Genomic DNA, 27,190 nt, shown 5'->3' on the forward strand with positions numbered 1-27,190 from the left:
AGGTAAGTAAGCCGTTGAAATTGACTTCAAATTTCTGATTCTATAAAGGCCAAAATCGTGGCGCGATTTTGGAAGTCGTGACGCGATTTCTCTTGGCAGAATGGATTTTTTGCTGAAGGCAAATCGCGGCACAATTTAGTACTGGCGTGGCGCAATTTGTGGATAAGGTTGTTGTACCTTGGGTCGTACGTTTATATCGTGGCGCGATTCTGACAGGCGCGGCGCGATTTCGTCTGTCACTGTGTACTATATAAGTGTTTCTTTGCAAATTTTTGAAGGAGAGGTTTTGAGAGAGAGAAACTTGGATTACAAAGGAGGTAACTTTAGGGTTGAGTGTCTTTGTAGTGAGGTTCTCTTGGGTTGGGAAACATTGTAAACACCTTGGGTAGTGAGATTTCACCATTGGAATGATCAAAAAGCTTCCTTTTGTGTTTTCTCTTAGGATTCATTGAGAGTGTGAGTGATGTGAAAAATGGGTAGAAATTAGGACTTGTTCTTTTGTAAGCTTATAAGCTAATTTCTTGTAACTCATTGTAACACTTTCATCTTAGTAGATTGGAGGGCTGCTCACTCCCTCAGATTAGGTCATATTAGACCGAATTGGGTCAACAATCTTAGTGTGTTTGTTCCTTTCTTTCATTGCTTATATTTATTGCTTTGATTATGCTTGTGGTGTTGCTCTACACTTACATTTAGGTCTGTTTTTGTTGTTGTTGCTTGGAAACACTTTATCCATTGATTATCACTTCCTTTGCTCCACACATCTTTGTTATTCATTGGTATGATTTTGTCCGAATTCACAACATAAGTGATACCCCTCTTGTTGAATCAATGAGTTTTAGAATAATGTCTTTAAGGTGTTGATAATAACAATGTATAGAAGAAACTCTCTAAAAAGTTTCTCTTCCTTCTCTCTAAACTCCTTCAACCCATCGTAACCCTCTCCCCTTCTAATCCATAACCAAATCCCACCATGTAGATTTAGAAGGTGGTGGTGCGATGAGATTCTCCCTTAGTTTCTTCGCACCACCGGCGCTTTGTGGAGATCCGACATTGGTAGCCTTCTTTGTCGTTGATGGCTTTGTTGTTTCACATGTTGTTGCTTCACTATGGCAATTGTAGTTTGCTTGAGTCAAGCTTTGCTGATTCAGGCTTTGTTTGATTCGAGCTTTGTTCATTCGTGCTCTGTTGATTCATGGTGATGGTTGCTGGTTTCACTTATGGGTAGTTCCTTGTTCATGTCCACGGTTTCTGGTCCGGTTTCGTTTCTTGGGTAGCTCCGATCTGTTACAGATTTGCACAGATGGGGTGAGGAGGTCACGAGTTTGGTGGTAGTAGGAGGTAACAGGTTTGGTGGTGATGGCCGGTCGGAGTTTTTGTATGGTGGTGGTGATGCATCGGTGGTTTGCGGTGGTGGTGATGAAGTGAAGGTAGCGAGGCTTTTTTTGTTGGATTGTTGGTGGTTGAAGGCAGGCACAGTATTACAAGATATTCCACCAATTTGAGAAGTATTAATACAAGATTTATGTCAGACATTATAAATTAAAAAGGTACAGTGCTATTAGGGTTAAATATGTTTTTTATTTCTATAAATATATTAATTTTTTGTTTTTGTTCCTCTAAAAAACTTCTTCAATTTTTAGTCCTCAAAAAGTGTTCATTTTATTTTTAGTCCCTCCCTTAAAATGGTTAAAATGGAGAAGAGCCTCAGGTGTTTTCTGAGATAAGAAAGGACCACTTAAGTTGAAAGGAAAATTCTATCGGACAACAGTCAGACCGACGATATTGTATGGTACGAAGTTTTGGGCGGTTAAAAGCCAGCACGAGAATCAAGTAAGTGTATTGGAAATGAGGATGTTGCGCTGGATGAGCGGTAAGACTATACATGATAGGATTAGGAATGACACCATTAGGGAGAGAGTGGGGGTAACACTTATAGTAGAAAAGTTGGGAGAAAATAGGCTTAGACAGTTTGGCATGTAGATTGAAGACTCGTAGATGTCGTCATAAGAAGAGTAGATCAAATGGAGGAGAGTCAGGTCAAAAGAGGTAGAAGAAGACCTAGGAAAATTATAAAAGAAACCATTACAATTAATTTATAGATCAATGAGTTTGATCCAAATATGGTGTATGATAGAACATTATGGTGTAATTTTATCCGTATAGCCGACCCACTTGATAGGATAAGGTTTAGTTGTTGTTGATGTTGAAAATAGTATGTATTAAATGTAGATATTATTTAGCAATTATTAAGCCTTCAAATAATAAAGTAATATTGAATTCTAACACAAATATAATTACTTTTGAATATTCTGACTCTGATAATTTGAAGTTCGACCGTGAAGTAATTAAGTATACCCTAACACCTAACATATAATTGTTTCATCCCACAATCAAACGCGGGTTCTTCCAAACAATATGTTGACTCTTAAATTTTATTCAACCGAATCAAGTTCAAAATACAAATTTCATTCAAAATTCGAAATACAAACGTTTACCCAAATATAGAAAACTATGATATTCCGCCAATTTGAATAGAAGTACAACAGGATTTGTCATACAGTATAGATTAAAAGGTATAAGAATCTTATTGATATGTACAGAAAAGGTATGGACCAAGTCAATAAACCGACATTAATGGCAACCATGATCTCAACCGCCACAACCACCTCCACACCCTCCGCCACATCCACCTCCACCGTCTCCATCTCCTCCGTCACCTCCACCACTGTACCCTCCGTCTCCGTGATGACCGTGATTTCCAGCTGAAGTTGTGTCAACAGGAGTCGTTGCTATAGCAGCAGTCATAAAAATCATGTTACCATCTTTGGCACCGCTATCACCTCTATATTTTGTGGCGCTAGCTTTAGAAGCATGCATGGCCTTAAATCCTCCACCGTTCTTGTATGTGTTATTATAATCTCTTTTCTTTCCATGTCGTGAGCAAAAGTTTCCCATAGCTATATGTTGTTGGGTTCAAAGATTTAGTTTCCGATAAAGCTTTCTTATCCTTTATATATAGTATAATTTATGGTCAAGACCGTGTTTACAAGAAAAATTCTATGAAGTTCTACGCAATTAATATGAGAACTAGTCGCATGACGTTATAATAACTACCTAAAGAAGCATGACTTTTTTTAAAGTCATGCTATCAAGACTTTAAAACAATTTATTTTTGTACCGAAAAAAAAAAAACAATTTATTTAGGGGAAGACTTTAACGCAATTTTTTTTAGGGGAAGACTTTAACACAATTATCACAACACATCTCGTGTACAACACATTATCTATCAGTATTTTTTAAAAGATTATGTGTACACTGTTATAAGTTTTTTTTTGAAAGAACTGTTATAAGGGAATTATAGGTTAGGCTGACCTACAGGAGCCTACGGCCTGGCTTGTTTAGTTGAGAGGCTTAGGCTTTTTAAAAAGCTAATTAGTTAAATAGATCAGGCTTAAGCTTTCAGGAAAGTCTGTTAAACCTGATAGGCCGGCCTATTAAAACATATCTATTAAAAAATATTTTTTTATATAAAAATCATTGCATACATTAAAAATAGAAAAGAAAAAAAAAATTCTCTACCTATCAATCATGTCATAGGCTTTGTTGTAACTGGCTTTTAAGCAGGGGTGGCAAAAAAAGTTTGTGCCCGATGGTATCCGCGGATAAAATCCATCATGGGCACGGGGCAGGTAGCAAACGGGTACCCGCAGGTGTAATAAACAACTATTTAACTATCCGTTACTTTATGGATACGGATTTGATGATACCTGTGCCCGCGGGTATCCGTACCCGTTAATAAATTAAGTAAATTACTAAAATATTCATGTGTATATATAAAATAGCTTGGAATGCATGTGAATTTTTGGATGTTTATTTGGATTTTAGTCTATTCTAGCTTTTATTTGGAGGTTTTTATGCTTTTTGGATGTTGGATGTTTTTATCCTTTTATTTTACTTCAAGAATTTGTATACATTATGTAAGAATCATATGCATTATGGTATGATAAATTTGGTTTGAATTATGTAAGAATCATGATTTTTGTTGGTTTATGGAAAGCAGATGTCAGGCAAAAGGGGTCCCACATTCAGAGAAAAGACTTGAAACAAAGGACATGGCGTTATGTGGTTGGTTTTATCATATATAGGATAGTTTTTGGAACTTATACGGTACACTCACAAAATGAGGTGTACCGGTACTCCTGCTTCATAATTTTATATATTAACGATCATTTTTTATGCAATAAATAACTATTTTTCAATATTTATATTTTATAAAACATTATTTCATAAGAAAAAACATCATTTCATTGTTTATAAGAATTATAGTAATTGTTTTTACATATTATCATAAAAAATAATGAATGTTCTCGATCATATCTCCTTATTTTTTATTTTATTTTTTGAGGTATATCTCCTTATTAAGAAATAATAAAGTTAGCTTGTTCAAAAAAAGAAATAATAAAGTTAGATAAATTTAGATAATTTTATCCTTAATTCAAGTAAAATCTATTTAATGCATGTTTTTATTTCTTTTAGAGTACGTACAAAGGGAAAAACACCATATAATTGTATTAAAGTTTCTTAAAGATAAAATGTTTTGTGCTGATTGCAAACAAGAGATCTCAGAATAACAAATTAAAGAGGATTTGATTGGTAAATAAATAAATGGGATTGCATTCCTTTTCGGTGTTTTAAAGCTACCGATTTGTTTTTATCATTATCGTAACAGAATGTCAATGGTATCCTAGTTTTTATGTTAATTATCTCACAGTTTTAGTGATAATCAAATAATTTTATTGGCAAAGATTTGGCTCATTGGCTGTTTTACAGAAGCCTTAATAGACAGATCCTTCTCACTATATATGGATGGAGATGTAAGTTGGTCTCTCACCATTTCATGAATATCAGTCCAATTCTTTCCATCATACTCATTATCACAACGCGTTTTCTTCTTAAAACCATGGAAAATTTGAATCTCAACGATGACGGAGCAATGAACGCCAACCATCCGGCGTTGTCCCAGGCTGAATTGCTAGATCTATGTCTCATAGGGAGGGTGGTGGTGAACAAACTGGTTCACCTATGTACGATTGAAGAAAGACTAGGGAGCATGTGGCAATCTTGGAGAAAAATTACTTTAATGTCTATGGAGGATAATAAGTATATGGTTCAATTGTTATAAGGTGATCTGGAGAGAATTTTTCATGGAAGTACTTGACTAATTGATAAAAATATGATCATCTTGCAGAAGGTTGCTATAGGTGAAGATCCTATGGCTATCCAAATGAACACAACGGAGATTTGGGTTCAAGTTCATCAATTTCCCTTCGGCATCATCGATACAACTATAGGAGCGTTAGTTGGAAGTCATATTGGTGGAATGATCAAGTACGATGAGGACAACAATTATGGGCCTTGGAGGAAACATATGAAAATCAGAGTGGAAATTGTTATTGAAGAACCACTCAAACAAGATATCATACTTGAACGATGAAAATAGCAGGCTCGTATTCAAATACGAGAAGTTGGGTATGTTTTGTTTTATATGTGGTTTTATTGGACATACATATAATTTTTGCCGCAAAAAATATGAAAAAGATTTTGTTAATGGTGAAAAAAGGTGAGGGCCTTATCTCCGGGAGGAGAACAATTCCTCCATTGATGGTAAATTGGGTAGCAAGTGGTTGATTCGGGGTCAGAATACAGAATGATGTATCCACCATTAATGAAGGTAAAGCAATTTCATTTAAGAGCACGTAACGGTTTTGGAAATTTCAAACCATATAATTTATTCTAGAGTTGTTGGGTCCACTTCTATGATTTGAATTTCCATAATTGTTATCTCCTCTTAAATGACTTATTTGACCGTCAATAATAATGGTCCCATCATTTTTTCGGCCATTGAAATTTTTATTTTGACCACCAATCAACCACTTACTAGTTACTAACTCTAGAGGAATTGTTCTCATTCCGGAGTTAAGGCAACCACCTTTTTTCTCCATTAGAAAAATCTTTCAAATATTTTTTGTTGCAAAAAAATTCTCTATGTCCAATAGAACCACATACAAAACAAAACTTATCTAATTTCTCGTATTTGAATACCAGCCATATATTTTTGCACATATCACCTTCAAGTATAAGATCTTGTTTGAGTGGTTGTTCAATTTCAATTTCCACTCTGATTTTCACATATTTTCTCCACGGCCCATAGTTGTTCTCCTCATCAAAGATGACCATTCAACAAATATGACTTCCAACTAAAGCTCCTATAGTTGTATCCATGAAACCGAATGGAAGTTGGTGATCTTGAACCCAAATATCTATTGTGTTCATTGGGATAGCCATATGGTCTTCACCATCAACAACCTTCTTCAACATACATATGTTCGTAATTTATACGTATTGACGTAATTAAAATAACCTGCCCATTATTTATTTTTTTGAAGGAAATAGTGTGCCCATTTGAATGCTAGTTTTCTATTAAAATAATTAAAAGGTGTGATAATTCTTAAATAGTTAGTATTTTTATAGTCATTTTTAAGTAGTTTTAAGTTAAGTTGAATTAATTCAGAGTACTTTTAAAGTCAAACCCAACAAAGTTGAGAATTTTAAAAATATTCAGTTGTATTGGTTATTTTGTTTCTATTTGTCTCTAACCAAACAAATTGTTGGATTTTGTGTTCTGTTAATTTTTAGATTAATAAATTGAGCTGTTGGAGTGAAGTTACCCATGAAAAATCAAAGATGAATGTTCAACACACAAGCCAAAGCAGGGCTGAACGTGTTTCTATAAGAAAAGTGCAGAACAAATTTCTCTACAACTCTTTTGGTAAATTCAACCAGCATGATGTTGTCCCCACATGTTAAAATACAACGTAGCACCACATGAAAGGTTATAATGCATCTTATTTTATTCATGTGGTCCCACCACAACAAATCACCTTGAGAGAAGAGGGATTACGAGAAACATTACGGTTGCAGTTTTTAGGAGACTAATTGGAGGGTGATTCAACTGGCTTTGATCATCATTCAATTGCAATTATATGTGTAATTCTCAATTCTCTTTTAGCTTTTGACAAACATCATGAGTAGCTAATTTTCGTGTTGTTAGGGATGAGATTATCTAGATGACAACTTTTGTTCTATGATTTTCTTTTGATTATTGAAGAAGTTTATTGAATCATTTTTCTTATCTCTGTTCTTAATGTTTTTATTGCTTGGCCGCCTTTCAATTGATTTACGGTTTATATTGTGAAACAGAAGTTGAATTTATAAACGTTTGAGATAAGAGATTCTTGCCTTTGTAATCTAAGAATAGATGCAAACCCTTGAAACCAATTAAGAATTCTTGTTCAATCATGCATAATTCTGATCTTAAATTCACTAAGGAATTAGGGGTTATTTTAGGATTAATGATTTTGTCACTAAAGAATTAGGGCAAGAATAAATTAGAGAATTCGGTAATGATTTGATAAGTCGATTCAATAGTCATGTTCAAGTTGTTAACTCAAGATAGTCATCTGGTGAAACTCATCCCTAACAACTTTATTATTATAAAGTTCAAACCAAATTTACTTTGCTTAATTTTCATTATTGCAATCAAACAAATTCAGGACCTTTTTGTTCAATTAAGTTATAAATACTATTCGACAGTATAACGCGATCCTCGAGTTCGACACTCGGTCTTACCGTTTTAATTTTACTACTTGCACGATTTTCGTACACTTGTGAAAATCGCTATCAGTATCATTTTAAATTAAAGCGGATAAGTGTAAATAACGGTTTTCAATTTTTAAAGGGTCTCATTTAAAATTTCCCTTTAAACCTTAAGATTTGATTGCAGGTCTTAGTTTCTGAATTTTATTGTGACATATAAGCAAGAATGTTCGTGGTGCGGGTTGATTTAGTTTTTAGGTTAAAAGTCAGTCTAATCAAAAGGTAAAAAAATTTGTGATTTGGTTTGGTTCGATTGACTTTAAAATAAAAATGAAATCAAACCAAACCAATATGTCTATCTTTCTGTTCTTATCACACTTGCAACTATCACATCTATCATATCATTCTTTCTATATATATTTTTCTCTCAAGGTATCAAAGAGTGTTTGGGGTATCTATTGATCTTTTTTCTTTTTAGATTTAGATTTAGATTGGCTACTCTTATATGTAGTGATGTTCAAAAGTGAACCAACCCAAGTGAAAAGCTTCAAACTGAACCAATCCAAATTTAAACTGCAAAAACTACATTTAATTTGGATGTATCCAGACCATTTTTCTGACTCAACTGCACGATTTGGTTAGGTTTACGGTTTTTATTTTACCAACCGAACTAAACCGCAACATAAGAGAAATATTAGTTAAATTTATCTCATCCAACCTAATACTCATAGAAACTCAATAAGAACTTCTATAAAATGAAATATTTTTTCTCTTGTTAAGTTTCTTCTTTGCTTTATATATATATTGAAAAAATGTATTTATGTGCTTTAGTTTGATGCTACACACCCTTTTGCAAAAACTTGTTTATGTTAGATATATCTTGAATCATGAAAACTCAATGAGAAATCTTAGAAAATGATAATCTTAGTCTTTTGCAATTTTTTATCGGGGTTACGTTTTGGTCTATTTTTTTAATTTGGTATATATTGATGACAATATTGTTAGATGAAAATGAAATTGTAATGTTAGATGAAATTTCAATGGTAATAAGTTGTTTTAAACTTTTTAACTTAATTTTAATGTTAAAAACTTAACACTATATTGTGTCGAAAAAACATCAACTGAATCAATCCAAACCGCATTAAAGAAAATAAAATATTAAATAGATGTATGAAATTTAAAAGTGTTTAAATATAAGAGTGGTTTAAACTAGAAGTATTTGTTTATTAACACATGACAAGACTTTTACATTTTTTTTCTCTACATCTATATAACATGAATGATGAATGAGATTTTACAATATAAAAATTGTTTGTCATCAACTTCCTCCACCAAAATCACCCCATCCAGCTCCTCCTCCATCTCCACCATGGCCTCCTCCATCTCCACCATGGTCTCCTCCGGCTTCCCCAAGATCACCGCATAGTGAGAAACCTTCACAGCAACTTACCAAATAAAAACTCTTTCTTCTATTCATCTTAGTTTGCTTAGAATCTTGAGGTCCTTTATAGCTTTGAGAAACATTATTACTCAAATATTTATTTTGTTTCTTCTTTCGTCCAAAGCAAAAACACCCCATAATAACCTGTTTCTGAATTCTCTATGTAGTTTTGTTTCTCAATTTTATGAAAGATTGAAATCAAAGGCATGGCCTTTGCTAAATATATAGGTGATTAAAATATGGATGTATGAACAATTCTTTGTCCGTGTAAGGCTTGATCAACAATTAAAATCAGTATGTTTATTTTTTATTCTTCCAATTTTTTTGACTTGGTAGTTAAGACTAAGAATTTTTATTTTTTCAAGAAACTTTTTTTTATTCTTTCAAGTTGGTACTACGCGATTACTTGTAGAATGTTTATGGTTAAGACTAAGAGGACAATTAAGACCAAAAGAGGTCTTCACCATATCAATATAATGTGTATATTTAGTTTTCCAATAATTTTTATTGGATCTCTTCCGTGTAAACCGAATATTTTTTACGTGCAACTGCAGAGACTAATATGATAGAACCACAATATATGATAAAATTCTCTCTCGGTACATATTTTTTTTAAATCTAAATATTCAAATTAAAAACATAAATATTGAAGCTTTAAACACAATAAGGGGCTTTTAGTCTCTTTGTATATATAGTGACCAAAAGCACCCTGTTATTTTAATATAAGAGTGTGACTTAAATTTAATAAAAAAAAATTATAGAACAAAGTAAAACTAATAATAAAATTTTCCAATCTTCTTAATTATTTTTATATCACTTTTACTTCTTTGTTTCTTTCAGCTGTTGTATCGAATTTTTATAGAACTAAGACATAACACGTTCACGTATTCAGGATATTGGTGGTCGTCCAATTATTATTAGACAATCCAAAAATAGAGATATTAAGCTTGAATTAAGATCATTTGATCTTAGTCGAACACTTATTGATGTTGTCTCGACTATGTCAAACTAGGTGAAATTCCCAACTAGAGGGGAGTCGGTTAAGAGTGCGTTTGATTGATATTTTTTATGAAAAAAATCTATTTTTTTAAATAAAATTTTCACCTTTGTTGTTTTTAGGTGTTTATTTAGAATTTTTTTTTTTTTAAATATCATTTTGGACCCTGAAATAAAAAACTATTAGAAGTAGTCTTTTCACAAAACCTTTAAAAAAAAAAAATGAAGTAACATTTGAATAAGTTAAAATTCATTTTTAACTTACTCATTTATAAATCATTTGAATGGCACAAATGGTACCATGGTTTTGAAACTCAAATGCCAATATCATTGTAAATTACAAACATTCGCATAGTCATTCTGTGTCCTTGGTTGTTGCTTTCTTGTTGCATGGTAGATAAAAGCAAAAATTTAGATTAAAGCTAATTACTTTTTTTTTCTTTTTGTGGTGGCCCGAGTTTGAACTCCCGACCTTGCATATATTATGCATTGTCCATACCAACTGAGTTAAGAAGACAAAATTAATTACTTGTTTGAATAGCACAAAAGGTCTTAAACAGCAAATGCCAAAATGTCATTGTAAATTACGTTCGTATGGTCGTTGTGCGTCCTTGTCATTGTAAATTGCTTGTTGCATGGTAGGGTCGGAAATCTCTTATACCTCAAATGTGTTGCATGTAAAATTATACATCTTAGCCATGTAGGTCCGTTCTCATCATAAACTCTGCACTTCAAGTCACAAGTTGACATATAAATCATTTTCATTGCCCCTCACCTAAGAACGTGTACTTATTGAAGATAATCACTTCAATTTTAGAATATGTGGAATTAGCAAATCACTTTCATTAATTGTTTTTTTAACAAGTTAAAATGGAATTTATTAAGTATTATCGTTAACAATCTTCTCAGCATAAGATGTGTTAAAAAGAAGTTTTAAAGTTCAGTACATATACAAACAAAAATAACATGCTTAACCAACGCTTAAACGTTAAAAGGATGCTGCCTCTAGCCATAAAGACCTACATAAACATTTACGATCTTTTTCTTTGGCCACAAAAAAGACATATGATTAAGCGAATTTATAGACCGGTATAATGAATTTTCTTAAAATTAAAGACCCTATTATTTCTTTCCATCCGGATGACCCAAACACAAGTAAACTAAATCTAGTATATAAAAGAACGCCTTTGAAATCAAAAACAAATAAATTTATTAATTATTAGTTCATGTTTTTCAAAATAAATATATCGCGGTTGAGTGACTGATACGATTTAAGCATAAGACACCCAAATGCTTGTTTTAAGTTTTAAAGAACACATTTTTCTAAAATTTATCTTCTATGAGGTTCAAGGATGGAATCTTGTCAAGTGAAATGTAAATTTTTTTACTTTTTATTTTTTCATTTTTAATAAAGAACTAAGTTTTTTTGGTTACATAATAAAGAACTAAGTAATAACGGTTTCCTTAAAACAAAATTATTTTAATGTTGGTTTTAAACTTTCAAAATAGGTTGGGTTGAATGATAGATGGGAAAGGTAAATTCACCCTCCAAAGCTACCTAACCAACATTCTCCTCATTGAAAAAGTATTTATGTGTGAATGTAATTAATATATTCGATTCTTACCTAATTACGCAACCACGGCTGTGGCTGATGACAAAGAGCAGAGAAAGTGCAAAATCAAAAGTGTCAAGCAAAGATGGATTCCCATACAAATTTAATAAATTATTTCCAATTAGGCTAAGTTCATACAGCTTTTTTATTAACATATATAGGATGTAACCAATATATAATAAAATTAACCATTTTGCTTTTTCCTCTATTTTTTTCTTCCTATTTATGTTAATTTTTTTTTGTCAAAAAATATTAACATAAATAGAAAGAAAAAAATAATAGAAAAAGCAAAATGGTTTATCATTAGTCAGCTTTATGGTGCAACCATCTATAGGTCGACCTCTTTGAGAAACTCAAATCAAAAACTAGTATGATCAATTAGTGGGATTTATTTACTAAATTGAGTTTCAGTGATCTTCAATTTGTGTCTATCTATCTTAGAATGTAGAAAAATAGAGCAAACTCGAACTTACTTCTCTCTATTAATCTAACAACCAAGGTCGGCTAACTCCAAGTGTAAGGTGGGCTATTGCACAAAGCTTCAAAACTTGAGGACACAAATTACACCAAAAATTTTAATCAAATTGAAAATTATAAACATAATTGTATGAATAAACCTCAAATTGTTATGACTCCAACGCATGTAAGAGGTCTAATTCTTGAAGGAAGGAAAATACATGTCTTTAAGGAATGAAGAAAGAAAAAAAAAAACACTATCAGTAATGTATAGAACTTCAAATTTAGAACAATATATGCATATATCTAGCTCTAACCCTCTATTTATCCACTAAATTACAAAATCATCAGAGAACCCTCTCATGATTATAAACAGATTTCATACTATCAATTCTATGTTTATATAAAAATTAAAAAATTTAACAAAAAATGATACTAAAAATATGTACATCAAGTATACCCCAACCTATTGAATTACCTAACACAAAAAATAGCTTATGATTAAATGATGGAAAGCATCATACACAACCATGGCCGCCGCCATCGCAAGTGCACCCACCATTGCCAGAGATATCATCACCGTCTTGTCGCGGTTTGGTGCTTAGACAACAACATAAAAGAGCCACCAACAACATGAATCCCCATGCTGTAGCCAAACCTTCTAGCCACCTCAAGTAATTCTTCATTCTTCTTCTTCTTCTTCTTCTTACATATATATTCTTCTATGTCTCTCTTTCTTTGATCTTCAGCTCTTTTCATTACCTATTACCTATATATACCACAATTAATTATGAGTTTCATGACTTGAAATCACCAAGAGGGTATGAATAATATGGTATATCTTTACCTTTTAGGGAAAGAGAATAATGATATTAATTGGGATGATAAGGTATTTGGGTATGTTATGGAACGTAGCACATGGTATGAGCTTGAAAGAGTGCAAAAAAACATGGGGCCAACCTGTGTGATTTTTATGGTCACATCTTAGCAGCACTATTGCTCATCATCCACCTCTTATAATCCTTTAAAGGTAAAGGTTAATAAATTTGTTTTGTTATGTTCGATAAAAAGTGATTTTAATTGATTGGCATATATGCTTACAGCAAGAATCTTTTGTCATTGTCATTTTTATGGAAGAAAATTGTCAATTGTCCCTTTGAAGTCCAAACGCGTCACACCATTAATGTACCCATAAAGATGAACAAAAGGAAGAAAATTAAAAACAACTTTTGTCTCCCTCAGAATAGAAAAGAAAAAAACACTTTTGTCATAAGAAAAAGAAAGGAAGTAAATATCACCATTTGGTCCCTCAATCAAATATTTTGTCTAAAATACTGTGATATGATGTTTTAAATGAAGTTTTTAAGAAAATTTTGTTATAATTTCATCGATGTTGAAATTTTTCCATCATCAGATTATATTCCATGACATTTAAGATTTATCTAATCATATTTTTATAGTTCAAAAATATGGAGGGACCAAAACTGTCAAATTTTAAAATAGGGGACCAAAACTGCAAAATGGTGAAAATAGAAGGACCAGAACTGCAATTAAGTCTAGTATATATTGTCAAAAATATATATTTATTATGATGCTTGAACAGTCTATTGGGTCAAAACAACAATACAATGGAGCGGAATGAAATAGAACGGAATGGAGCGGAATGGAATAAATATTCTATTCCATTGTTTGGGTATTATACAATGGAGCGGAACAAATTACTTATTCCATTGTTTGGAAAATGAACGGAATGGAATGTGTTATAAATTTTTTATTCCATTTTTACCCGTTTAAAAAACAATATTATGTATAATTAAATCATATTATCTTTTATCAAAATAATTAATTTTTACCTTGTATTAAATTTCTTCTCCTTTTAGTTATAAAAATTGAAATTGAGAGAATGAAGTGAATTATAACTCCATTGTTTGGGAAGTTGACGGAATGGAATGTATTATAATTTTTTATTCCAATTTTAACCTTTATTTAAAAAAAAACATTAAAAATGCTTCACAATTGCTTCACATCAAAAAATGTATTATACCTAATTTAATAAAAATGCTTCACATATAAGAATGATGCATCTAGAATATGAACTCGCTGCAAATTAAAACAAGGATGTTTTATTATCTACCTCTAATGATGAAACACAACCTTGAAGCATAATTTTCTCCGATGGTTCAAATATTATTTAATTAAACAATATAATAATAACAGTTGATGGCTCAGTTTATAGAAAGGATTAGAAGAGCATAGTAAGCAGTAAGTTTGTTATATGACTACTATATGGATTGAGTTTTCTTTTCTGCAAATTGTGGAACTTTGTGGTGTCACAACGAGGAACATTAAATAACTACTATGCCATAGAAGGCGTGAGGCTTTCTGGAAGAAAAAAACTGGACATAAGTGACCTAAAATACTAATTAGAGAGAGTTGTAGGAGAGAGAAACAGGAAGAAAAAAAATTTAAGTTGCACACACGCAAGAAAAAAGAAGAAGGTGAAATAGAAAATGCAGGGATAAAATTGTAATAAAATTATTAATGTGTTCCATTCCATTGGATACACCCCAAATTGGATGGAATGAAAAATTGGAAGAATGAGTGGTATTGGATGGAATGGGTTCCATCATACTCCATGCCATTCCATTCCTTTTTTACAAAACCAAACAATGGAACATGGTTCCATCCCACTCCATTCCATCACTCTCCATCAATCCAAACATAGCCTAAATAAAAAATGCTTCAGATGAAGGCATCATGATGCCAGGAAAACAACAATATTTGTTATGTTTACTAAAACCGAAACCACAGTACCAAAATAAAATATAAACCTGGAAATAAGAGCCATAAAAGTAATTGAAAATATCTTTAATTCAATTCCTCACAGCAATTAAGAATTCTGAGAACTAGTATGGGTTGCAATTCCTACATTACATGATGTATCAATATTCGAATGCTTCCACTAAAGATATAATAAACAATGAAACCAGTGTACTTTACAAAAACACGATTCCTGAACATTTACAATCTGTTGGACCAGTTGCCAGCTTCCCTGGAAAGTTCCAATCCAATTATAAGAAATTGCTCCCACTAAAAAGCAGCATACGGCATAACCTAAAACAACATTTATACCACATCAGTTGTGCATTTCGTGTTGGCATTACGGTACAACTATAAAAGAGGTACAAAGATTTGGAAATCTACAAGGTAGAATGCTGATATTTCCATAATCAAGTGTATAAAAGAATTCTGTCACACTTATACTAAAAAAATGACACGAGCATAACAAGTTAAAATCCCAAAATAAAAAGGAGAGCGGGTCATGGTCCTAAATAAAAAATGGATGAAATCCAAGTCTCTGCAGCCTCAAGAAATCAAAATCAAACCAGAAGAAATCTACACTTTCAAGTTTTACACATCACATTAATAAGCCAAAAGTCATACTCATGAAACCCGATCCCTCTTTCAGTCACCAACTAGACAAATTACTGGGCAGAATTTGAACAGAAATAGAGTGTTGGACACAAAAGGAAAGGAAACCACACTTTCAGCTTAATTGAAATACACATTCTTTTATGGATCAAAATTCTGCTAAGAAATCTAAGCAAGATGATAGATAGTAAAACAATTCATAAATCCAACAGAAGGGAGAGGCAAGATGATATAGTAAAATGATCTTGAATATTTTTATAAACTGAAAGAGTGAAAACCCAGAGGAATTGAGTTGCTGTCTTGTTAAGACAGTGCTCTGTATTTTATCAAGTACAGAGAGCTTGTTTTACAAGTTGCTTACAAACAAAGCTGAAGACGCAGAACTAAATTACATTAATGGAAACAACCCTATATACAAAAACCAAGCCTTATCCTTCCCACCTTTTTAGGCTATCATATTTCATATCTTATGTCTCTTGTTACCGTGTTTCTTTCTTACCTTCTTTATACCCCCAAGCCATATCACCCTGTCCACTCATTCTGTTGGTTTCCCATCATCAATCTCCCTTTTTTTTAATGGCCAAGTAATTTCATTGAAGAGCACAAAGGGGAGAACAAGAAATCCCCACCTTGGCCAAGAAAAAGATGCACTGCTGGCTTCCCCTCAACTAATTACTCGTTTGGCAGCACCACTCTTGTTCCATTAAATTTTTTGCAACTTCTTATGAAATTCACTTTCCTACCCATACTTCTGTAGCTTGACACTTTTTTGTATCTCTGCCTCTGTATAAGCTAAAACTATCCCCTACCCATTGCTTTGATCTCCTAGTATAAGTATTGCCTACAGGTCTATCATATGAGAACCTTACAAGAAAAGGGCCACCAATGAGTATCATGTTGGCAAACCCTAGGTTTTGGATAGAGCAATTAATTGAGAATTTATTTATGACAGCTGACATTATTATACAACAATAGAAAATATGCAACTCAACAGTGTTTGGCTCGGGAAAGGAACAGTGGAGTCTGGACTATATTCTGGCTCTAGATACCACAAAAAAATGTGAGGTAAAACTGTATTTATCATTATTACTCTACTAGAGTTACAAAGCTATGTATATATACAAGAGTCTAATGGGTTTGGGCCTAATAACTAAAGTAAACATAAAGTATTCTAACAGCTTGGTTGTTGTAAGAGAGAGGAGATGGGAGGGGAGGAAAAATAAAAACTAATTTACTATTATTGCTTTGTAATAGGGAAAATAGAGAAATCTTTCACTTCTTTTTAGAGTAATTTTATAGAGGAAGATAAATGAATGCCTATGGTTAATATATTTTTAATATTGCGATTATTTTAACAGCATAGATTGGACTACGAGAATTTATCCAACCCCCCCCTAAAAATAAAAATCCTCCTCAAATACAATTTTTTTAGTTCCCCAAATTAGGGGGATTGTGTATTATGAAGTAAAACAAAACCCCCAAATCCCTCCCCTCCCAAAGTCCTCCATCCTTCCTTTTTTTGAAAACCCTCCCCTCCCCATCTCCCAAAAAGACCCTAACGGAATCCAAGCAGCAACAAGTAAAGGGCAGCCCGATGCACTAAAGCCCCCGCACACGCAAGGTCTAGGAAGGGGTCCCACCATTTGGTGTATTGTACGCAGTCTTACCCTGTTTTTTACACAAGAGGCTGTTTCCAGAACTTGAACCTGTGACCTTTTAGTCACATGACAGCAACTTTACCGTTGCGCCAAGGCTCCCCCTAGCAGTAATAAGTGTTGAGCAAAAAAAGGATAACAGAGGGTGCTCAACAGTATACTGTTCAGCGGTGACAATAGTAGAGAATGACTGACAGCAATGTGTTGGTGCTTGGCTGTAACAACAATTGAAGGTGCCTAGCTGCGACAGCGATGTAGGGAGGTGGAGGGTAGTTTTGAATTTCCACATAAAATACGTTTAAGATAGTATACTTCAAATATTTAATTTCATCTCTCTCCCTTCCTAGTCCTTCTAGTATTAGAGGGTAGCCAAAATTAAGGAAAAGACATTTCAGCCACCTCTAACCCCTCTCCTTTGGCATCCAATTCACTTCAAGTAGGTTCCATGATTCATTTCAATCAGATGCCTATTACTCTATAAGTCTATAACATACATATCTACTACTCTCAATCATGTCAATGTAACGTTGTATTAACAAATTTTATGCATAAGCAGACAATTATCAAGCATCTGAATATATATAAACGCCGTGGCAGAAAGCACTCACATTCAGTCCAGCAAATTTTATGTGAACTACAGCTCGCTGTAATTGCGCCATACAGCACGAAATTCTTCACGGAACGTGTTTAGACGTGCTTTCAGGTTAGGTGTTCTCAAGCTTGCATGCAGAATGGTAGCTGAAAAAGCGAGAAAAAACAACTTAAAAACAAGAACAGAAATGCTAAACAATATAAAGATTAAAATTTCTCAATATGCAATTACCAAGAAGACCAATAGCAAGCGCCCATAAAACGGTCAGGAGACCAGCCGAAACAAACCAGAGAAAGAAGCTTGCTGTAAAAAGGGGGTTAAAGGACACTGATGTCAAAAACCAAATGGAAATGTAGCAAGGATTCGGAAAACATCCAAAATTATTAATATAGCAGGAAAAAATAACTGTTTCACGGACTACATTTACCAGAAGAAAATATCGAGACAAACACCCAACGCGGCCGACCACAAATATAAATTGCTCTCTTAGCTGATGGACGTCCACGAATAACAGGCCTGGAATTTAAATAATTACTAAAGATGCAGAAAAATCCAAAAAAGATGCACAGATATAAGAACAATCAAACATACGTAAGAGGAGGTCTCATTTTCGCAGCTAAATGAGGTGAAAATTGCCTAACGGTTCTTGTCACCTTCTCACTAAAAGTACCTGCAAAGCTGCAAAAAAGAAAACACCCATTAGATTAATGTGGAATAAATATAGAAATTCAGCATTTCCATTATAATAAAACTGGGACAGAGTCGCAAACAAAATGAAGACTTTTATATTTCAAATATTCTCATACTCATCAACTCCCTGGATTTGAGGAAAGATTTTGTAAAATATCTTTACAGATCATCCATATAACTTGAAAAATGTAATTTTCTAACAGCCCATGTCATTTGAGTATAACTTTTAGGCAGCTTATTGTATTCAACAGCTTTATCATAACCGGTTGACTACTTTTGTCTCTTTTTGGTAACCATGATAATATCACAGCCATGTATAAATGATTTTACATCGACCCTTTTCCTCTCTATATAGAAAACCAGTGGCCTACTAGTAAGGGAACATAAATTACCACTATATCAAAGTCACTAGCAAGGGTTTTGAATAGACAGATAAAGTACATAATCTAAGATACTGTAATCTAATTGTCTAAACTTGGTCAAAGCCCAACGTTTTCCATCATAAATATCTTTCCTGTGCTCCAGACTAAAACATATTTGTTTGTTTTTGTCCATCCCACTAAAAGGTGAAAAACATTAACTTCCCTCAGAATTAATGTAAAAATACTATGATAACCATTGTTGAAATAATACAAGTTATCCTGCTACAAAAATTAAGAATCAAAAAGCCATATCCAAAGCTGGAAGTAAAACTACCATGTCATTCATATCATTCTAGTTTCATGGTAGGTTTTGTTATGAGGTTTGGTCCTGCGGTTAAGGTCGTCAACTTATATCATCTACTAACCCAAACATAACTTTATTTAAGGCATCTAAGAAGCATGTATTCAACATTCTACTAAAGGCAGCACAACATTTTCTTAACACATAAACCACCACAAAATATGACTTATGAACTTGATGGCATAAACCTACCAACTTGATAACTCAACCTGATAAATTACAGTACCACAACGTTGGGGGAGGTGTGACTATTATTTAGCTGTGATGTAGAAAAAAACGGCATAAAAAACTGGGGAGCAACTTTAGCCACCCTCATGTTTCTAAAAAACCAAACAGGATTTTGGAACACATCTAGAAGGCGCAAAAATTGTTTTAGTCCGGAAGTACACATCCGGACGGCACAAAAACTGTTCCTTTTCGGATGCGAGAAAAGTTCCTCCCTATTCTCTAAAATTTGAAGCATAAATCAGCTTTGTGGCACAAGCAAACAAACATCACGAAAACTGGCACCAAAATCCTAAAGTTCCAAACTGATACAAAACATACACACTTAAATAGCACAGCATCACAATCCCATCGCACCAAAACATATATTAAAACAAATGGTTTAAAACATAACACATAAAGAGAGACAATAAGAAACAAAGTAACACTGCTTACCTGTCATTTAGAAAGGCAATGCTTAACGCCGTAAGTAGCGCCGCTACAATAGCAAGCGGCCTCCGAAGAAAACCCAATACTGCAAAATTAAAAATTTGGGTGATAATGAGACAAGGCAAAACACACATAGCAAAATGTAAAAACTATAATAAAATCTAAATAAAGGATTTAATTTGTATACGCCGACAGTGTAAAACTTTTTCACACATGCAGCCATTCAAATCATGTCATGTAGGTATTTGTGGGGATATTTTAGGAGCTAACATATAAAAGTGACACTTTGGTGTGACTTGATTAGACGCATGTGCTTTAAATTGGTGCAAAGAAATTATTCTCATAAATGAATACTAAACATCATGATCACTTACTGAGAACAGAAACAATCAAAATGAAGTAGTTGGTCCGGTAGCTGCACATAGAACCATAATTATCATTATTTTCAAACCCTTAAACTTCTATACAGTGATAAATTAATAATTCAGAACAAAATAACAAGTAATTCCACAAATACTATGTGATTACAAATTTATCATAGAATCATCTAAACAAAATAAAACAAATCAATTTTCAGTTTGCAAAAATTGTAAAAGCTCAAAATTAGTTCAAAATCATACAAAACTTGCTAAAAACAAGCTCATGCAACAAAAAAAAAAAAAAAAAACTTAAAGAACAAAGGAGTAGGAAAACTGAAAATTTCCAAAGCTAAAACTTCTCTACAGTGATAAATTGCTAATTCAGTACACAATAATAACTAACTCTCTAAATACGACATTTCTGAGGGAAGGCTTATCCGGTTTTCAACACAGACACATGTGATTACTTTCAATTAAATCATTTATTCAAATTTTTACCAATGTCCACATATCCGTGTCATGTTCAGTGTCTTCTTAGATACACAATCAAATAAAAAGAAATCAATTCTCAAAATACTAAATAATTAAAATATAATCTATACAAAACTCTAACAGCGACACTTCTGAGTTAAGGCGTAAGCGGCACTAAAACATGTGATTATTTTCAATTAATTCATTTTTTCAAATTTCTACCATTGTCCACATATCCGTGTCAGTGTCAGTATCACATTGGATGTATTCTTAGATACACACTCAAATAAAAACAAATAAATTCTCCAAATTCTACACAATTAAAATAGAATTATCTATAGGTACCTCTTTATACCTGGACATTGATTTCTAAGGAAAAGCTATAACCTATTTTCCTATATAAAAAAAATAGAATCATCTATACAAAACTCTAGCACCGAGAAAAGGCATATCCGGTGTCCAACACTAAATCATGTGATTATTTTCAATTACTTCATTTTCTCAAATTTCTTTTCAATTACTTCATTTTTTCAAATTTCTACAAAAAATCAGTGCAAGTGCTTCATAGATACAAAAATCAAATAAAAACAAATCAATTTTCCGTTTAAGCGGATTATACAATGAAATTAAAATTCCAAAAAGCTCAATCAGTTCAAAATCAAACAAAAATCAGTAACCTAAAAAATCAAAGTAAGATAAAAAATTGAATGCGTAAAAACCTAATAAAACGAAAATCGAAAATTGATTGAAATTGAAATTGAAAAATGAAAAAGAGAGGAGGCGAAAGTACTAGTAAAGATTGCATTTGAGACGGCTATTCCATTTGTTCGAAGATCGAGGAACGGTGAATCGGGAGAAGAATTCAGAGAGAGGACGCGGCGGTGATGACCAATCGACTTCACGGAGCGCGTCGATGAGATCTTCAGCGGTTACGTTTCCCCAATCCATTTTCTTTCTCTCTGTGTGTGTGATTGGATTTCGGAGAGAAAGTTTGAGATTGAGATTGAAAATGGAAGAAAGGTATAAGAATTGAAAATTGGATTTCGGAATGATGAAGAAGAAAGTTATGAATGAGTGAAGAAAAGAGAAAAGAAAGTGTTTAGCGTTTTAGTTATGACTTTTTGGTGAGGAAAAGGGTAAAATGGGAAAAAAAATAAAAACAATATGTCTGAGCCCGGGTTCGAACCGGGGACCTCTAGTGTGTGAGACTAGCGTGATAACCGACTACACCACCCAGACATTTGAAGTTTTTTGAAGGGATTTCACTTTGTTCATATATATAGCATATATTTTTGAGGTTTTGTTGAAAGAATTGTTACATCTTTTTTCATGTTTTTTTAATAGATAAAATCAGAAATGATCATTGAAACTCACAAATACAAATAGTGAAACTGGGGTTTAAATTCATATCACGATGTCCGACTTAACAATTTCGACGTTATTATCAATTGAACTAGAACTTGTGGAATGTTGTTTCTGTTTTATTTTGTATTATGAGTGAAGTTATATTATTCGTGGTCATGTTATCAACATTTATTTTTTTTGGTACCTGACATTTATCTTTTAGTTATTGATAAAATCTCATGTGATAGATTATTTATTTTAAGGGGTGAAATTGTAACTACTAGACTACTATTTGACTAAAAAAATCTCATGTAATAATATCAATACTAGTTAACTAAAAGCGAATTTCTTTTTCTTGTTTAAAATGATATTTTAGGGTATGTGTGCTTCCTACTTTTGAATGATGAGGTGAAGAGTTGTCTTACCCTCAATATATGAACTTGAGTTGTCATACTTCCTATAAGAAAATATAAGGTGTAAATTGACTTGAATTAAATATATTCGGACAAAACTTTAAATTTTTCATCTGTCACAACACAATAAATGTGGGATTTTTTTTTTTTTTGACAAAAACAAAATGATATTCATTCATTCAAATTAAGAGATTACATTATTCAACATCGCTAAAAACGTAAATGATGAATCTATGAACATACTAACAGCATCCAAGTTAATAACATATAACGGCATAATGCCTACAAAAATATATGATAAAAGTAAAGTGACTAGAATATCCATGGCCTCCGGATCTGCAACATTGATGCCCAAATCTTTGTTTTAATAATCGATCTTCAAAATAAATCAGATGAACACCGCAAGAAGACGGGAAATCAAACAGCACCGCACAAGACGACGAACAACAAACCACCACACTTAAATGATGAAATCACAAAGAAAAAACCTAGATCTATGTTAAAATCACTTATTTAGATTGAAATATAGAGAAAAAGATGAAGAGGGGTGATTTCAGGTCAAGAATTGACCCAAAACCACCCCTCCATGGAAAATCTAGAATAGGAAATTTAAAGAGAGAAAACTAGGGCCTAGGGGGCCGACTTGTAGAGTAAAATACAAAATTGGGATCTTAATTTTTACATAATTCACTATATTATCAATACTGGATCATTGAATCATTTCATGCACATCAATGAAGAGGAATTCCCTATTATATATGTGTGAAGAAATGTCTACAAATTGAACGTGAAGGGATATTTTTGCGGCATAACCGATTCATATACATCAACCAATTTGATCATCTTTTGTTTTACACTTTTTGCTTCATATCTTCTCTATGTTTTATCGCTAGTGTAGCATTGTTTTTCTTCGGTTTTATCTTCTCTACATCACTAACTTGTTGCCACCATAAGGTTATTATCAACATCACTCATTTCTTTGTTCTTTTATTTATAACTACTGCATCTATCTGTGAAGTGATGGAAAAACTCCATGGCTTGGATTAAATTACAAATTATTCGGATTGACATTAGATGAAATCAACTTATGATGTTTAAGCCATAAAGGTATGTTCGGGCATGTTTGTTTCCTTGCGAGATTTGGAGAATAGAATCTTGCGTTAACTTAAGTTTGCAGCAAATAACAATATGTCATTTGCGAGGATATAATTGATATTGTTAATGATGTTTCAAATACTTCTTAAGTATTAGAACTTCATTAAGTATTGTTAATGATGTTTCCTCGTGCATATATGTTTTTAGTTTTGATTTAGGGTTTCATGACATTAGTGTAAGATCCAAGGTTTAAGTAAATTAACAATGGATAAAGGAAAAATTGTACATGCATTGATTAATTGATGATTCTTGTATGTATAAGTTATGTATTATGATTGACGATTAGATTTAGGTTATAATCGCAGAACTTGTGATTAGTGTTGTTCTCTATATGTCTGTATTGTGTTCATGATGATCTAAATCATGTCCAATTCTCTAAGTAAAGATTTATTTTTTATGATTTTAGTTGCAAACCTGAGTAATATGGGTATCTTTTGTGTTGGATTCTTTAGTGAGGCTCTAGATCGCTATTAAAATTCTCCAATTCAATGTTACATGTTTATGTTCTTGTTGCAGTGTTATCTCGTGTATGGTAACTTTATGGTTTGCATTTTTAACTTAATATTGATTGTTTAGTGCTAAATCCTAAAGGACTTGTTATTATATATTTTAGTCTTAGATCCTAAAGGACTCAAATGTTGTGTTTAAGTTTGTTTTTGATAGTATGAAAATATTCTCATGGAAGTATGACCTCAGCAAAAGAACTCTTACACCTACACACAGTGGAGGTATTTGCAAGCAGGATGATATTCAATTAAGAAGTATGAGAAATCCACAACTAAGGAATCGACATTAGTAGCACCAAACTTAGACAATCAACTTGCACTTTTTTTTTCTCTCACAAAGTATGGTTAAAGGAGACCACACATGAAAGGGAAGAGAGCATCTTGACGAGAGAAAACAAAGTTCCATGAGGGTGAAATTCATTCTGCTTAATATCGGTAATAAGATCCTATGTTGGCTAATAGTCAAATTCCATGATGATAGCCTTATAACCAAAGTCCCAAGCCAATTGAAGACCTCTCCAAATAGCTGAAAATGCAACCAATAAATTTGAAGCTCTCCCACAAGAACCTGAAAAACCCTGGATCTAAATACACATATTGTTTCTCAAGAGAGCACCAAAATCTGCTTTACCAAGATTGCCAAAAGAAGAATCATCCACATTCTCTTTAATAATGCCTCCAGGAAGGGGGTGTTAGTGAACATGACAAGTCATATGTTTCTTATTAATGGGACGTTGAGAGCTTGGACCATGGTGGAATGATATGAGCATATATTATCAATGAAGTCCAACTGTCTTTCTTCACATGCTGAAAAAAGCTCATCATTTCTACTTCGCCAAATCTCAAAACTGGTTACTATGAACATAGTATAAACCTCAATAGGAGCATAATGTTTAAACCAAATATGAAAATCATTTATGTAAAATTTGTTAGGATAACCATGACGAAAATATTTGCATATAGGTATTGTGTTAGAGCAATTATAAGGAGTATGCATATTACTCTTAACAGTCGCACCGTATATAGTAGCTAGAAGCCACTAAATCCAATTTAAGCAAGTAGTTGGTGCCGAATTATGCGTTGAATCCTTATCCAAACACTTAAATCCATGACTTATGGGGTAAATACCATTAGGAAATCCACTTCAAGTGAGTTTATCACGAGTGTCATTATCAATGAAAAAAAGAATGGAATGTCTGAGCCCGGGTTTGAATCGGGGACCTCTAGTGTGTGAGACTAGCGTGATAACCGACTACACCACCCAGACATACATAGTTTTTGAAAGAAATTCACTTCTTTATATATATATATATATATATATATATATATATATATATATATATATATATATATATATATATATAAGATTTTTTTTATCTTTTTAGATTATTTTCATAAAAAGAATAACTTTTCTCATTTTAAAAGTGTTTGTTTAGAGTTGTAAAAAAAACAGTGTTTGTTTAGAATTTTTTTTTTTTTTAAATCCTTTCATAAAAAAGGTGTTTGTTTAAAATCAAATTTTTATATTATCAAAAAGTAATTTTTTTTTTAAAAGACATTGAGGTTATAGATGAACTAGTTAAAATTATTTTATTTTATTCTCTAAAAATTATAATTAAATCTTTCCAACTCATATTTCTCTGTTCACTCAATATTAAACTTCTATTCACATGGATCCTTGCAATCCTTTCCATATTGTAATTTTTTTTATGGATTATATGAAATATCGACATGGCTGAAGAACTTGTGAGGTTGTACTTTGAAAGTCAAGCGGAAGAAGAATTTGCAAGCTCAAGTAATCCTATACACCAAAGAAGGAGTATAGTGAGAAATCGTGAAGGACATAGGCAATTATACATGTTATTGATAAATCCAATTATGTGTTTATTTGTTAACAGATCGACGATGAAGACTTGAGGAATGATGAAACAAACGTGGTCGGAGGAGTAGAAAGAGTGACCAGTGATGGATCGAGGAATTTTAATAAGTGGGGTCAAAGTTATATCATAAAAATTTATATAAAATTATATAAATGCGTAAGCATGCAAAAATTATATAAGTTATGTTTATAATTGCTTTAAAATGTTGATTTCTTAAAATATTTTTCCATTTCTAGTAGAGTATAAAAAATATAACCTTAAGTAATTATTTTTTCAACCAACAACGTCAATCATTGAGCCTTTTTCAACAAATATTAGAATAGTTTAGAACAAAATAGTAGTTTTATGGTCTTGCTAACGATATGTTCTAAGATAATTGGTTAAAATTTCCTAAAAAAAATATTATCTTAAAAATAAGCAGTATTTTTATCAATATAATAATTATAACAATTTTTTATTAAAAATTACTTCTTTTAATTTCTTAACTAGTGCTCTTAGAACACTCATTAAAATTATTTTTGGTTTTGTAATTTTTTGTAGTGTTATGAATGAACTATATAAAGATAATAATACTATATAAATGGGGTCAGACTGCATAAATATCTAATTTATGATTAAAAATACAATAAGCAAGTGGAGGCAAGTGGGGTCGGTTGACCCCGTTGCCCCCACACTGCATCCGTCCCTGAGAGTGACAGTGGTTAACACCGAGATCGAAGGTGATTTTCATGGGGATTTGGTGTTTTGAAATGGAAATTAATTTTGGATTTCAGAGTGGGAGAAGGAGAGAAAATGAGAAATCCGCCTTGTGAAGAATAGTGGAGAAGGAGAAGAGAGGAGATGAGTTTTCATAGGGAGAAACCACAAGAGAGAATTGCAAAATTGTCATTGGTGTCTTCTAGAAGTTAAGTGATTATGTTTGTGTGGAATTGAAGAACCATTGTTGATTGATGGATACAAATTGACTCCATGGTGGTTTGTATTTTTCTTCTTCTGGGGTTTAGGATGAAGGTGTATGTTGAAGATGATGAAGAAGTGGAAGGAAGAAGATGAAGAAAAAGAAAAAGAAAAAAAGATTTGTTAATAGTTAACTATAAATACAAAAGATCTCCATAATCTAACCATCCCCTTTTTGAAAAATAGATTAAAGG

The 27,190-nt window shown here is 32.5% G+C and overlaps 1 protein-coding gene, 1 long non-coding RNA gene and 2 other non-coding genes across 4 annotated transcripts; all 4 read right to left on the reverse strand.

Annotated features, from left to right (window-relative positions):
- Positions 1-12,391: 12,391 nt before the first annotated feature.
- LOC112416390 (uncharacterized) lies at positions 12,392-13,470 on the reverse strand. The gene is made up of 2 exons (XR_003006808.2): positions 13,267-13,470; positions 12,392-13,187 (listed from the first exon to the last, which is right to left on the reverse strand). It is a non-coding gene; the product is annotated as an uncharacterized lncRNA (long non-coding RNA).
- A 1,521-nt stretch (positions 13,471-14,991) lies between these two features.
- LOC25498622 (PRA1 family protein A1) lies at positions 14,992-21,860 on the reverse strand. The gene is made up of 8 exons (XM_013593553.3): positions 21,532-21,860; positions 20,286-20,326; positions 19,918-19,996; positions 18,436-18,522; positions 18,272-18,360; positions 18,076-18,147; positions 17,861-17,990; positions 14,992-15,279 (listed from the first exon to the last, which is right to left on the reverse strand). The coding sequence occupies exons 1-7, from the start codon at positions 21,687-21,689 to the stop codon at positions 17,887-17,889; spliced, it is 630 nt and encodes a 209-aa protein (XP_013449007.1). The 5' UTR covers positions 21,690-21,860; the 3' UTR covers positions 14,992-15,279; positions 17,861-17,886.
- A 46-nt stretch (positions 21,861-21,906) lies between these two features.
- TRNAV-CAC (transfer RNA valine (anticodon CAC)) lies at positions 21,907-21,980 on the reverse strand. The gene has a single exon. It is a non-coding gene; the product is annotated as a tRNA-Val (tRNA).
- Positions 21,981-25,352: 3,372 nt separating this feature from the next.
- Positions 25,353-25,426, reverse strand: TRNAV-CAC (transfer RNA valine (anticodon CAC)). Its single transcript has one exon. It is a non-coding gene; the product is annotated as a tRNA-Val (tRNA).
- Positions 25,427-27,190: the final 1,764 nt, after the last annotated feature.

This window comes from Medicago truncatula, chromosome 7 (assembly GCF_003473485.1).
Source record: "Medicago truncatula cultivar Jemalong A17 chromosome 7, MtrunA17r5.0-ANR, whole genome shotgun sequence".
NCBI classification, from domain to species: Eukaryota; Viridiplantae; Streptophyta; class Magnoliopsida; order Fabales; family Fabaceae; genus Medicago; species Medicago truncatula.